Source organism: Rhopilema esculentum, chromosome 10, assembly GCF_057945365.1.
Source record: "Rhopilema esculentum isolate cy_ngs chromosome 10, ASM5794536v1, whole genome shotgun sequence".
NCBI classification, from domain to species: domain Eukaryota; kingdom Metazoa; phylum Cnidaria; class Scyphozoa; order Rhizostomeae; family Rhizostomatidae; genus Rhopilema; species Rhopilema esculentum.
In genome coordinates, this window is record NC_142824.1 from 10,232,246 (window position 1) to 10,246,535 (window position 14,290).

The window sequence follows — 14,290 nt, forward strand, 5'->3', positions numbered from 1 at the left end:
CGTACAGCGTGCCTGCAGTTTTTACGCTAGCGTAAGGCTTGGCACTTTTTGTGTATAAAGCATTGTGTAAAAGGGCATTACTCTTGGCATAAATCTGTTGCGTATGGACTTGACGGATTCCAGTATGGCAAAGTCTGTAATACAAGAGACAATTCGTAGTACCGCCTAGAAAACAAGGCGTTCACACAGTCAACAGCGATCGCGACGAAGGCCATTGAAGAGAAAATTAGCCGAAGTGTCACATTAAAACCCCGCCTTATTTTCATTGTTTTTTTCTGAGAAAGGTTACCACAGTATGAAGATATTGGTTTTGGGCTAGCAGAAATCGAACGAAATAGTGCACGAAATTCACTCCTGTACCATGTTTTGGCTGTCAAATCGTCAAAAGTTATTGAATACGCTTTGCCAGTGCTGAAGGATTCCTCCCAATCCAGCAGCACTGAGCTTCTAGTTCTCTTCACTGTAATTCCTAAACGATTTCAGGATTACAAGTTTGTTTCAACATATTACACTAAACATCGAAAATCCTATTGTTTTATCTGAAAATCCCCAGAAATCATTTTGTTATAGGGAAAATTCGAAGAGCGAATTGCCCTTTACTAAACATCATGTCTTTCCTATGATTTAGAAGCTTGGAAAACATTTTCAGTTGTTACATTCATATCATGTACCAAAACCTGGGTCGGCAAAGGAGAATCGAGCGAATTAATCAAATATAGTATTGACTTATTTAGGTAAAGTTTGCACCAGGAGTCTTTGACGGTGCTACGTCATTTCGCTTGTCTTGGACTGCGGCTTGTTAACCTTCGTCTCTAATTAATGCACCCATCAACGATTCTTCCCAAACATTCTGGAATATTATTGTAGCCTGGCTAAGTATGAATGTACGAATCAAACCCAATATACCGCCACCAGTCAAAACGCTAGAAATTTGAAGGAGCAACTGTTTAATCTTAAATTACCGCTGCCATGTTTTGTAGCTGCATAGTGTAGAAACAAATAGAGAACCGCATTAAGAAATGTTTGCGGTGCTTTTTGGGTGCAGATCAGAGAAGAAGTTGCCACCTGTTATGGGAAGGTGTATTGTGACAAATAGGCTTTGAAGCTGTCGTTAGGGTTTGTAGACATAGAATATTGATACATTCACTACTTTATTTTCTCGAGCACAGCGATTTGTAAATTAAAGCCACATTCTTGGAAACAAAGCAAAGTTTAAAATGACTGATATTGTAAGACTGTCGCCAAACTTTAAACGTTACAGCGGCATAACTATGAAGAAAATCGTCACATCTTGGGCTATTTTCGACTACACAGCAAATCTGTTTCCAACTGCAATTGCAGATATCAGCAGATATACTAAGTTACTGTTATTGAAAGGTGTTGAATTCAAAAGGCGAATAGTAACGGATTGAATTCCATAAAGCGTGACTTGCATAGCTCGCGTGCTACTGATTCGTGTTCATGAAGATTACATTCAGTAGCTACATTCATTGTAACTTTCCTCAACGGAACGCAAATTTGTATCGGAAAATGACATCATCAAGTAGATCTTGATAATGCCATTCAGCGCAGCTTTTACCTTGGTATCATGTTAGTAAACAAAAACACCTTAGATTAGGCACTCAATAGAAGAATACAATATCTAACAAGAACACGAACCCTTACAAAACAATGCACTTGAATAACAGTAACAATTTCTCATTGCATGGTGCCTGCTACGAGGTCAATATGTCGGCATCGTGACGCATTGGCTACGTATCTATTCACGCATTAAGTCGAAATTAACAATAAATGTATGTTACGCGTCAAATACAACTGTATCTTTAGGAGCTGGTCAGTGGATCATCACGACCGCACCTTTAGGGTGAAAACCGACACGTAAGGGGTTGGGGAATAGAATCCACTCTCAGTTAAGCAACATTGTTCATCCTACAAAGAAAAATAGAAAGGTTTTCTGTGGTTAGTTAATTTTTTCTGCAAACTATATTTTACTCTGCCATGGTTTCATACAAATTGATATTTTAGCTGGCGTGAATTAAAAACGGACTGTTGTGTGCAGTTTGGCGTCTAAAAGTAAAAACAGACTTAAGTCCTGTGCAATTACCTGGGCAAAAGGTTTCCCAAAGGTTTTATTTACAGTTGTTTGACCCTCTTTTACATAGCTCAACAGATTGTAAGGACGCTCTATAAGGCAGTTTAAGTAAGAAAATCGTGGATATCAGGGGCATTAGACATTAGAGGCATTAGAGGACAGAAAAACATGTCAGGTTACTGAAACTTTTCCTTATTTCCTGATGCTTTCTTTCATGAAACACGGGAAATTCACAATTTCACTTTTCTGATAAAGTCTGAAAAAGTACGCCTTCACTTTCTACAGAATCAATGAGCGCCCCATTTTTGAACACATTACTTTGTTATGTCTTCCTCTGCTCGTTTTGGAGAGCAATAATTTTACACACGGTGAATAGAGAATTTATCGTCGCTACCTGAAAATTAGAAAGCTAGCATTGTTGCTATGTTAAGTGTTGTGGAGAACGCATTGTTTTTGTTTATTTTGCTTATTGCATACAGGGTTGCGTTGATTACACAGATGGCCTAAAGCAAATAACGCAAAGTGGGCCTAAGATGGTTTCTATTTATACCTATAGTCATACCAGCATTGTGTCTAACAATCAATAATTGGTGGAAGGCCTTAATGACTGAATTTCAACGTAGTCCTTGCCATAGTTTACTTAATTGAAGGATGCTAGTACGCTGAGAATGGAAATTGAGAACCCAAGATGCAGACATGCGAGACTAAAAATTTTGCTGCGCGCCCACAATATATAGCTCGCGGCACACAAATTTCCCATCCGCGCACTTTTGTATTTTGGCCACGCAAAACCCCCCAGAAGACGCGCAAGAGTAAGTGTCCTCCGTACCCACTACACATAAACACAGGGGAAATAACATCTGACAATATCAAAATCAATAAGGTTATGCTTATTTCATTGAATTTTTGGTAAGACATGAGCGAACATTTTTTAAAAAACGGTAGTTTGCTGGTCCTATCTCGTCACTACACACAAGCGCAGCGAATTTCTCAAGACACATGATTCTTAGCGCGCAGTTTCAATTTTTTAAAACGCGCAAAAAAACTAGCACTGAGAACGCACCTAGAAACCAGACCCATTAAACTATATACTTGAAATTTTTATAGTGCTGCTGCTCCTGGTATTTAAGAAAACTCTTGAGCACCCACACCTGAGAGGGTTGTTGGCACACCCAAGATCGGTCATACACTGCAAGCTGGGAAGGATGGACATAAATAAAATTTGTGTTCTTTTTTTATCGTCGATATAAGCGTATAAGGTAAATGACAAATCGCTTTCCTATCCTGCTGACGACGGCCCTTTCTCTGCTACTACGGGTCAGTTGCAGGTTATGTATTTATCTCCTCCCAAATAATGTACTGTACGAAACTTTATGTCATGCTCCTGTTCCTCTTTACAATTGTAAAAATATGTTATTGACGTCAATCGCTAACGTTGTAAGTAACAACAATTTTTGTTAATGCAAGAGGCAACGCCTACACATTTCTCTGTAGTTGTATATGTGCTGTAACAGAAACTCCTGAAACTCCACGAGTTAAAAACAAACAACACCCGAACAAAAGCTTCGTCTGTCATGTTCCTTATTCCCCTGACGTCACTGCTAAACAAAGAAAATGTACACGCGGCAGCATGCAGATTTTGCAATCTAACAAATCATTAGATACATTAACGTAACAATTATCAAATATGATACTGTTAGTTTGTCTTTATTTGATGGATATTTACAAATACACTTACCTGTGATTTAGATTCACGCAGATTTGGCTCTTAAGCGTTGATTTCGCAAAATCTGAGTCAATCGTTCACGATTTCCTGTCGAAGAAATACAAAATGCCGTAGAGGAATGTAAGGAAATGGCTTATTGCCGGTTCGATTTTCGATCTCTTCAAGTAATTCAACGTCTTTATACGCTCACGATTGTGATGGGTAGCCAAAGCCCCAACTTCTGTTTGCTCGATTCGCTTTGGCGTTCCAAACAAATGATGGCAGTTTGTAAAAGTAACATTAAATTCATACGTTCCTTTTAATGAAACAAGTTGGATCCGGTCAACGAAGAAAATATGTAACTGACAACTTGTTCTAAACCAAGAACTAGACGCTGAAATATATGCAGCTTAACGCTTGATCGCATTTGAATCGAAATCTTACAGAAGCGTAAAAACCGTAACAGCATTGCAACCTGTACAAATGATCAATTATATGTTACTGGAAACATAGTACTGCAACTCACCCTTGCAATTCACGAGAGAACACCTTCACCCGAGAGAATCCTATGGCCTATGAACTTTCGCCCCACTGTCGACCTCAAAATCCAATGTATTATTATGTTAAATAAAAGGAAACATTTCTCTTTTGTCAACCAAAAATAACCTGTTGTTTTGTTTGTTCATTTGAACTTCGGCGACTTGTTAATCTAAGTCCAATTTTCAAAAGAAATAAATCGTATCAACTCAGCGATCAAAAACCAAACAAACACTGCTTTTAAAGAATATTTCAGAATTACAAAGGGAACCAGTAGCGTGTAGCCTTATTGTTTGGTAGAAGCAAAAGAATCTAACTAGATTCAATAGAGGGTTTTAGCTTGTTGACGTAGCAAAGTTTCAAAGATCTTTTAATGTATTCGAATGAATAATTAAGTGCCAGCTTCGAAACCACATGCTGGCTTGTCTCTATGCCCAGGCCTCCATTTGGCTGCATCCATTGAAATAATTTCTTTACACATCAGTAAAAATGTTTGGCTCTTGCTGAGCAAATCACGTACAGCAAGGCAAATTCTTTCTTGATATGGCTATTTCAGTTGCCTTTGAGTCTGTCGCTGGAAGGCTAATTTCTAGAGCGATTAGCGTATAGAGTAGCCTAACGACCGAGGCCACCAGTAGTCTCATCCCCCTACAAAAAAAATTTGCCAAGACATTTTCAGATGCAAAATAGCTTAAAACTGTTAACGGAACTTCGAGGCCTCAAGAGGGGGGGGGGCGGCTGTTGCTCCCTCACTTTCTTGCTGAAGTAAGATATTTATGTTGTGGCATCAAAAATAATGGCCGAAAAACTACTATAAAAATTGGCAATTTGTCTAAGGCCCCCATCCCAAAATGTGTTACGGCGTCCCTGTTCCTCTGTGATAAATTTCATAATTTCATCTCATCGGAACCTTTTTCGTATTTTACTAACTTTACAAAGTCCTTCAAAGGGCTCCATTGTTTAAAAAACACAATCCAGTTTGAAATATAGAATTATCTTTTTGGCACTAACTTGAGGGTTTCAGTGTTCAGAACAAATTCGTACTGCACTAGCAAATAGATTTTCCAGTTCTTTCTCATTTGTCCACAAAAGCACAACCAAGAAGGGAAGAAAAGTAAAAACAATTTAAAGCCAAAGGGTATGTCGCTCAATCCAAAAAGTTTACGTTTTTTTGAACTAGACAATTTTTAGGATCTTTCGCGGTTTTTTCTTGAAAACAAAAGGATTTTTGCCAAAGGTGTTCGAGATTTTCTTGGAATGATTTACCTCTCGCTTAAAGAAACAGACTGGCGATCTGAAAATCTAGTAACCCCTTGCTTTTGTTCGATGTATTTCGCTACTCCTTGCTCACTCTCGCCCAAGTCAATTTTATGTTAATTTCCTATAAATAGAACATTTTCATAATTAGATTTTCACGAGGTCAGACTTTATTTACCAAAGGTTAGGGACAAAACACTCCAAGAAAATCTTGTACGCCTTTGTTGGAAATCTAACTGTTTTGTCTGAAAAGAAATCAGTTTGGAAATCTAGAAATCAGTTTGCTTTAGGGAAAATCTCGTACGCTATTTGCAAGAGTGAATTTCCCCTCGAGCCAAAGTACCTGTCTCGATAATGACGCTCAAAATCTCAACATCTAGTGCTTATTGTTGTGTAGAGGCGCAAATAGCAACCTGCGCTGGTGTTTGATTCATGGCTACACATGTTGCATTCCCACCAGCAAAAATTTGTTGTTGTTTTTTCTCACCATACCTCCTCCGCAGTTATATGCCTGCAACCAAGATTTTCTTAGTGAAATTTTCCTTATAAAAAGAGAAAATAAGCCATATGGAAAGTATGTGTGGGGATGCTCTTTTATCACCATTCAAATACGGATATACTCTGTGTTTGTGTTAAAAGTGGGCCCATTTGGACCAAATTCTTCCTCCTGACTAGTTAGAGACCCTGGAGTAGTTGATAGAATAGTTAGCAGCAGGGTTTATTGAAACGTGCAGTGAGTACGATTTTTCAGTTGTTTTCAATAAATGAAATTCAGAATTTGAGTAGTTTCTCTCAATTAATAACCAATAACCAATTAATGCAGTAATAAACCTTTATTGTGCAGTGATAAATTTTGTGCAGTGATAAAACTAAAATAAAGAGTTTTGGCATTGAAAAAGCAGAATTGAAGCAACTACCAGAAGACACATAAAGCTTATAAAAGAGCATTACAATTTTAAAAACGAGAACATAACAGTAACAGTGATCATGATGTATGAAATCTCTTTGAAATTTGTTCAGTATCTAAACGCTATAGAGTTTTATCATAGTCCAGTTAGTTTGATTTTGACACCTAAATTTTCAAAAATTTTGAATGCGTGCAGTGATAAAAATTCCTTAAAATAAACTCTGGTTAGCATCGCAGGTTTTTTTTCCACAAAGGCAACTTAAGTATTATGAATACAGGACTCGTCCTTCGTACAAACTAACGACTACACCCACAAAGAGAGAAATCAATAGCGGCCTGATGATGATCATACCAAGGGTGAAGCTCAGAGTAGCAACTTATAAGTTTTGCGAATCACAGCATAAACGGGGTCTTCTGAACCAAAGCGTACATTTCCTGATCATGATATTGGTGCTAGAATTGTTGGGAGGTCTACTAGAAAAACAGCACTTCTGTGACGTATGACCTTGCGAAGGAGACTTGCGTAGGAAGGAAAATAGACGCACGAAAAGTTGTCCTTGATCCCCAAACCCCTCCTCTCTTTGATTATGACGTTCTGGAGCAATCCTCGAGCAATCAATAACAAATCGAAATCTTCTTTTCACTATTGCAGAGACTCTTTGCGCAAGTGCTGGGTCGCCGACTGTCTCCTAATGTTTATCTTGTATTACAAAAAAGCTGAAGTCAGGGCATTGGCAATCATAGAAACAAACATGCGAACAAACAATTCGGCAGTTGAGAGAAACTACTCAAATTCTGATTTTCACTTATTGAAAACAACTGAAAAATCTTACTCACGCAATAAACTAGAGCAGATTATTTCTTCTTATATACACAGAAAAGCAAAAACGTTTTTTGAAGACGTGCCGGATCGGAACAAAGATTTCTCGCTTCTAGGTACCCGAACAAGTAGTGTTACGCCCACCCCCAGTGTTGTGAAAAGCCTAGATAAACATAACTTACTTTGGTAAAGATAGCAGAGAGGAGAGAGAAGCGCAACGGCTGAGAGTGGGTATAGGAGCAAAGGGGAGTTTACCAAGGGCTAGGTACGGGCGAGTTCCTAGAAAGGGATCGATATCAAACCATTGACCAGAAAACAATTTGTTTGTATATAAACTCTTCTCAACTCCTGTATTTTCTTTTTAGCTAAAAGGTTATCTTTTTAGCTACCTTCGGTGTAGGCCCTGCTGATGAAAACGCAATACCTTATATATCACAATAGCAAACAATTCAATAGTTTTAACTAAAATTGTAAATTTATTCTAATTAATGAGCATTTTGTATCCTTATATTTTTTTATAAAAGGTTTGCCCTCTTTACCCTTAAAACCTTTGCTGTAGAAGAAGTCAGAAAGACAGTGATAGGTAGGTAGTTCTACATTTCATAATAAACAATGGAATTTAATGATCTCACATGAAATTTTCGTTCCACTAAGTTACATATCTCATATAAAAAACAAAATATCAAAAACAACTTTTAAGCAGTAATTTCAGTTCATGATGATATGAAAAGCATGCTGATCCACAAATGAGTCTGCATATGTCCACACTGTTGACAACTTACAATTGCTATTGATATATACAATGGCTGAGCATCTATTTTTCAGAAACCCAACTGAAGAAGCCATTTTGCCACTTCTTTCTTGTGTTTTCCTTTCACTTTAACACAACTAGTAATTTCATTAATTTGGTAAGTCTTTTCATCACCAAGTTTGAATCGCAGACACTTTTCTAATTCCTTTGAAGAACAATAAAATAATATTAACGACTTAAGCTATCAAATATCAAGACCGTTTTAGCAAATCTTTAATTGCTAAAAATTTATTCAGCAAGTCTCTGACTTTGTTTATAATCCCTGCTTTCACTGTTCTACTTTCATGTGTTAATGCAGTAATTTTTACATTGGTAAAGAACTAAAGGCTTAATCTAAAAAATATCTAAAACAACTTTGTAGCTCAACAAAAACACATTCCAATATAATGAAAGGTTGATGATAGAAGGGTCTAGTAAAGTGTGTATTCCATCCCTCCAACAGTTGGCTTTTTAGTAAACTTTCTCACTAGCAAAATAATGCTTGCAGCCAGGTCACGCTAACAGTCATTACAATAGAAATAGGGAGATGTAAAAACTTACAACCAGAAGCAAGGAGTGAAAATGTCAGGAATAGAGAGAAAAGGTGTGTGTGAGCTGAAATTAATGACATAGAGAAAGCAAGTAATGAATACTGTATTTCCTCTAATAGCTGCTATGTTTGATTTTCTATTTCTATTGATAAATAAATCAGTTGGTTTTGCATTAAAGAATATCACACACACTGTTTGAATGATTATACATCTAGCATTAGCCTAGATATATTTTGTTTGTTTCATAACTAATACCTTTAGATCTCCAGAAACCTTGCGAATAACTGTAACAGCTCTTGTGCCACTGTGTGAATAGTGTGTATATACTGGCAGATTATTAGTCCTTGTGCGCCTGATACCAAAACCAACATCTGGTGGATTGTCTAGAAAAAAAGAGTTTTGTTATCAAAAATACTGAAGGAAAAATTACTAAACTCAAGAAAATGTTTACCTATATTTTATGATTCAAAATCAACAAAGAAAAATCTAATGAACTCATTGATACCAGTCCTTGGAAGTTTCATAGAATTTCAACCATATTATAATTCTCAGTATAAACCTTGGTCATAACAAAACATAAAATTCTTTATTTTGTGATTGCTTGCTACAGACTCTGCCTGCCCAGGAAATTATACTTGCACTTATGCAACCGGAATGCTTTGCAGTAGATGTCTTTTTACATGAGGAGAAAAGGGCTGTTTTTTTATTTTTATATCTAGTAAGGTATTAGCACTGTTTTAGAAATAAAGTCGCAAGGCACACTGGTTGCACAAGAGCCTTATGTAATTAACTGAGAAGAACAGTAATAAGGGGAAACTTTAGTGTCTCTTAGTAATTTTCAGCATTGTTACAGAGTATGAGGCAAAAATCATCTTCTCTTTTTATTGTATTATTTCACGCTATGATGAATGTTTACAGTTGTTCAGGTTTTTAATGCTTCTGACATGTTTGATTTTTGGAGGATTGATTGGTACTAGACTTTTGTTGAACAAGCAACATTTTCTAAAGATTCCTGGCAGTACCTGTCAGGGATGCTGGAGAAGGGGGGCACAGGGGTTTTACCACTCCTGTTGCCTTTTGAAACATGAAACAGGGGCAGACACTTAGGGGGGCAAGGGGGGTGACCGCCCCTTAATACATAAGAGGACAATGGTCTTTTGTTCTAAAACAATGGGAAATGTGACATCATCTTGTTAAAACAATAGGCTTGCCCCTCCATCATTTGACCAAGTGTCCACCCCTGAAATGAAATTCTGATTGTAGTGCCCAATTCATGACAACATTTCTTAAAATTTGTAAAATAATTCCTTATGCAAAAATTACCCAAAAGGTTCAAGAAGATGGTAATAAAATGGCAGTTACGAAGGAATTAGTAGAAGCTGATAATTATCTTTCAAATGCACTTTTACTCAAGCCTGTCCCCTTGCCCTTTGGTCATGCTGGCGTCCTTCATACCTGTTTTGGTGATAATATGTGCAGTTGCAAACAAACTTATTTGCAGATTACTTTAACAAAATTTATGGCATACTATTTCGATCCATTGGAATTATTACAATCTGTTTTTACCTCTGCTATTTGCAATGAAAATAATCATAAAGGAATCCTTTTTGCAAGGCATTGTAGAGATGTAAAGCTAAGTATTGATGTCATTACAAAACTTTGCATCTACATAGGGTTCAGGCAATGGTAAAAACTGGTGCCCCTACAAAATTCTGTACAACTACTACTTGAATTTGGTCATTTTGTGAGCCACTTAAACTCCTAGCAATTTTCGCTGTATAAATTTGACAACTGTTAAGACTTACCAGCCGGTGGGACCCATCCACTTGGCGACTTTGCAATCTGATTCAATCTTTCTTCTTTCAGTTTATACTGAACAACCTCACTACACAAGCATCTTGATGGTCTAATAATCACCTAAGATAAATAATTGATTTTACTGTACATACCAGAGCTTGGGAAAATGTTTTTTTCGAGGAAAATTTCTTTATTTTTATTTGTTTGTTACAACCTAACTTCCAAAGGTAGTTTAGAACACTGTGAAGCTATGCTTATTAAGCCCCTCCTGGTTCTTCCTCTTAATGTGATCACATGTGTTGACTTCAAAGCCTTGAATTAAATAGAACTTGCAACTCTCTTCACTCTAATTGAAAGTTTTTTTCATGGCAGGGACTCAATCTAAGGTATATGCTTAGATCTGTAATCCAGGACCCTCGTCACTAAGCCATCCTTGCACTACTAGAGAGATCTTGAAGGGGAAAAACAGCAGGCACTTGACAAATTGGGTTTCTTCAACTTCCTAGGCGCTGAAACAAATGTGTACCATCAATTTTCAAAATTAAGTTTCTAAAATGTAGCTTAGCTTTCAGCAAATTATATTCTGTAATTTGCTTTGTGATAACTTTAATGATGTTGCTGAAATAAATTTTTAAACCAACAACATCTTTTAGGCTCTTCCAAGCAATAAAAGATATAAACTGCATTTTTTCTTCATGAAATGGCTTAAAAATAAAGCTAACTTATTATTGGTGTGTCAAAGAAGGCATCTAAGGCAAACTGCACAAAAAATATACTTTTTCTGTTATAAGGGCACCTAAAATACTATGAATAAAGGGTCATTTTGGTTTGTTTCTGTAGAGAAATAAACCAATATATGGCAGCCTAACAATGCAGATAAGTTCATTTTGAAAATTTGAGACTACACGCCTGAAATCACATTAAAAAATTTGTAGTGTTGATAATGTAAAATGTTATTTACAAGGGACTTTGCACTGCCAATATGCAAAAGTGTGGACAACTTCTATGCGGGAAGCTTAATTAACTTAAAAAAGATCTTGATAGAGCGGGCATTCTTGTCCGACTTCCGCAGTGCTGCAGCCAGCTGTGTGGTACTACTTTTTTTTTTTTTTTTTTTTTTTTTCGGTGACAAGTTGTGATTTTTACAAAAATAAAAATAAAACTTCCGAAAAAGAAGAGAGAAGAAAAGAGAGTTAGTACATGAAGTCGGGATCTTTCTGCCTTTGGCCCTTTCTGCTACGGCTGGATCTTCGTGGCTCTTCTTTTTTGGCCTGCCTCCAGAGTGCCCGGTCCTGGGCGTCCTTCGCTGTGCAGTTTTTCTGAGCCATGTCTTTTGAGACGGTCTGCGCGATGTTGTGCGCGGGCCGCCCCCTTCATCTTTTCTTGCCCTTGGCAGTTTCCTCGTACATCTCCATCGCCGTGCGGGCGGGGCCCCCGTGTCGCAGGGTATGCCCGACGAAAGCCCATCTTCGCTGGTCCACCTCTGTCGACACTTTCTCCACACCCGCGCGACGATACACTTCGTCGTTAGGCAGCTTTGCTGGGTAGAAAACACGTAGCACTCTCCGCAGGAGCCTTCTGTGGCAGGCGTCCAGCACGTCGCGATCTGCCTCACCGAGGTCCCATGTTTGGCAATTGTACAGTAGGACCGGCTTCACGTACACGTTGAAGGCTCGGATTCTTGTGCTTGCAGCGAGCTTTTCATTTGTCAGCACGTGGTGGTGATGCGAGAAAGCGGCTTGTGCCATTTGTTTTCTGTTCTTCATCTCTTTCTTGATATCAGTGAAGGAGCCGAGGATCTTGATTTGATCATTTCTTTCCTTGTCTATCTTGTGTCTCTCCGTCTTCTGCGCGTTGACCACCAAGTCAAAACGTCCGAGAACCTGGGCCGCCTTCGTTTCGATGTCGTCAATGATTCGCGGGTCTTTCGAGATGAAGTTTGTGTCGTCACTGTAACACATCTCGACAACCTCTTCGAACTTGGGAACCGCGCTGCGCAGCTCTGCGAGGGCCGCCTCAAGGTATACGGTGAAAAGCGTCGGTGATAGGGCATCTCCTTGGGGAGTTCCTGTGTTCGTGCTGAACCATGTGGAGTCTTTCCCGATTTTCACCTTTAGCCTCGTATTCCTCAGGTGTTTGCGAATCAGTCTCAGCTCGTCGGCGTCCACCAGTCCGGCCATGACGTGCAGCAATTTCGAGCGTGCCATCGTGTCGAACGCCTTTGACAAATCCAGCGCCAACATCTCATACTCCTCGCCGAAATGCTGGCATATAGAGTGAATGTATTTGGTAGCGAAGACGTTCTCGGCAGTTGAGTGATTTGAGCGGTAGGCGGTTTGGCTCGACGGGAGGAAGTTTTCAATCTTGGGTCTTATCCGGGCCAGTACGACGTTCGCGAACACCTTCCGCACCGTGTCCAGGAGAATCACTGGCCGGAAGTTTGCCGCCTCGTTTGATTTTCCTGGCTTCCGTAGGGGTACCAGCATTCCATCTCCAATTTCGAATTCGGCCCCAGTTTCAAAGTGCTTATTCATGATGACCGCCAGTTCTTCCGCAATCTGATGCTTGAGAGCCTTTAGAACCTCGGCCGGTATTTCATCTGGGCCGCTAGCCTTTCCGTTTTTGAGCTTTGTGATGGCTGCCTCCACTTCGGTTGCTGTGATGGGCTTGCTTAGTGGTTCAGGCATTTCTTCATCATCTTCCTCCTCCTTATCCTTGTAGAAGACCTCGTTGAAATGTCTTCTTAGTTCTTTCTCCATTGCTTGTTGGTCATCCGTTTCTTCCCCTGAGTGGAGTTTGATGGTTTTGGGGATTTTTTCTCTTCTCTTGAGCATTTTTATCACTTCGAAAGCAAGGCCTTCATCCGACCTTTCCTCGAGAACTTCGATTTTTTGTGGTACTACTTGCATACTTAAAATTTGAATAATATCAGTGAAGCCCCGTTGTACGCCTGTGACCTCAATAAAAATGGACATACTTTCCAGAGAGATGTTCTGGATTGACAAAGAAAAAGGAGCCTTTGACCGCGCCGCGAGGCTCCTTGCTTCTCCCGGCAGTAAATGGAGTAGGAATTAGTTACTACTAAGAAATTCCATTGCAAAAGAGACAAGTAAAAATTTAAAAGAGAGGAGTATATTTTATCAAGTAAACTGAAACTTAACAAACCTGATATTTGCTAACAAGTGAAATGCTTCGCTTCGCTAGCATATCAACTCTCTTTTGGCTCCAGATTTGAGATTTGCCGACATGAGTTAGGCCATTTTGTCTCGTTCCCGTGAGCCTCGTTTATGTCCTTAAGTTTCTCGAAAAAGAACTCAAGCGAGGCTCGATTTGCCAAAAAATAGAACAAATTTACATCATTCTGAAATTCTTTTCCTATTGCTAAAAAGACAGAGCAGATTTTACCACCTAGTCTTCCACATTGCTAAATATGTGATGCAAAGCATTGTTAGTGACAGTGACTGAGTGAATGGAGAAAGATCAATGTTGACGAAAGAACAAGAGCATTAAAGTCACGTATGATCCAAAGAATAAGAACATCAAGCCTAGGAAGATATATACGGTTCTTATATAAAGAAGAGTGTAATTTGTGAGTTTAAACTTTAAACAAATAAAAATTATGTTTAACTCATATTTGCATGTTAAAGGACAAGTGACACGCTTTTGGCGCCAATTTTTTTTTCTTTTAACTTCAAGTAAAATGCTGTATGAGAGTGTTGTTGAAATATTTTTCCTTTCTGATTTCATTTTCCTACTTAAAAACCCTTTTCAAATTATGGCGGGAAATGAATCACGTGACACCGTGACGTAGATTGTGATAATCTGTTATTGCTG

At 38.6% G+C, this 14,290-nt stretch overlaps 2 protein-coding genes across 2 annotated transcripts in view; both read right to left on the reverse strand.

Moving 5' to 3' along the window:
* The window catches only part of LOC135690964 (uncharacterized), an 11,785-nt gene extending 7,389 nt beyond the window's left edge, over positions 1-4,396 (reverse strand). Inside the window, exons 1-2 of the mRNA XM_065208679.2 lie at positions 4,324-4,396; positions 3,831-3,905 (exon numbers count right to left, since the gene is read on the reverse strand). The gene's annotated coding sequence lies outside the window, so the exon portion shown is untranslated. The remainder of the gene's footprint in view (positions 1-3,830; positions 3,906-4,323) is intronic.
* A 3,506-nt stretch (positions 4,397-7,902) lies between these two features.
* Positions 7,903-13,771, reverse strand: LOC135691019 (large ribosomal subunit protein mL49). Its single transcript, XM_065208741.2, has 4 exons — positions 13,622-13,771; positions 10,465-10,576; positions 8,915-9,042; positions 7,903-8,274 (listed from the first exon to the last, which is right to left on the reverse strand). Exons 1-4 carry the CDS (start codon positions 13,661-13,663, stop codon positions 8,140-8,142), a joined length of 417 nt encoding a protein of 138 aa, XP_065064813.2. The 5' UTR covers positions 13,664-13,771; the 3' UTR covers positions 7,903-8,139.
* Between the last annotated feature and the right edge of the window lie 519 nt (positions 13,772-14,290).

What these genes read in the sequence shown, in the direction of transcription:
- LOC135691019 (XM_065208741.2), bottom strand. Translation starts at nt 13,663, where the DNA reads ATGCTAGCGAAGCGAAGCATTTCACTTGTTAGCAAATATCAG. An exon ending in CACTTGTTAGCAAATATCAG is followed by an intron (nt 10,577 to 13,621) that starts GTTTGTTAAGTT and finishes TATTTATCTTAG; the next exon opens with GTGATTATTAGACCATCAAG. An exon ending in TGGATGGGTCCCACCGGCTG is followed by an intron (nt 9,043 to 10,464) that starts GTAAGTCTTAAC and finishes CTTTTTTTCTAG; the next exon opens with ACAATCCACCAGATGTTGGT.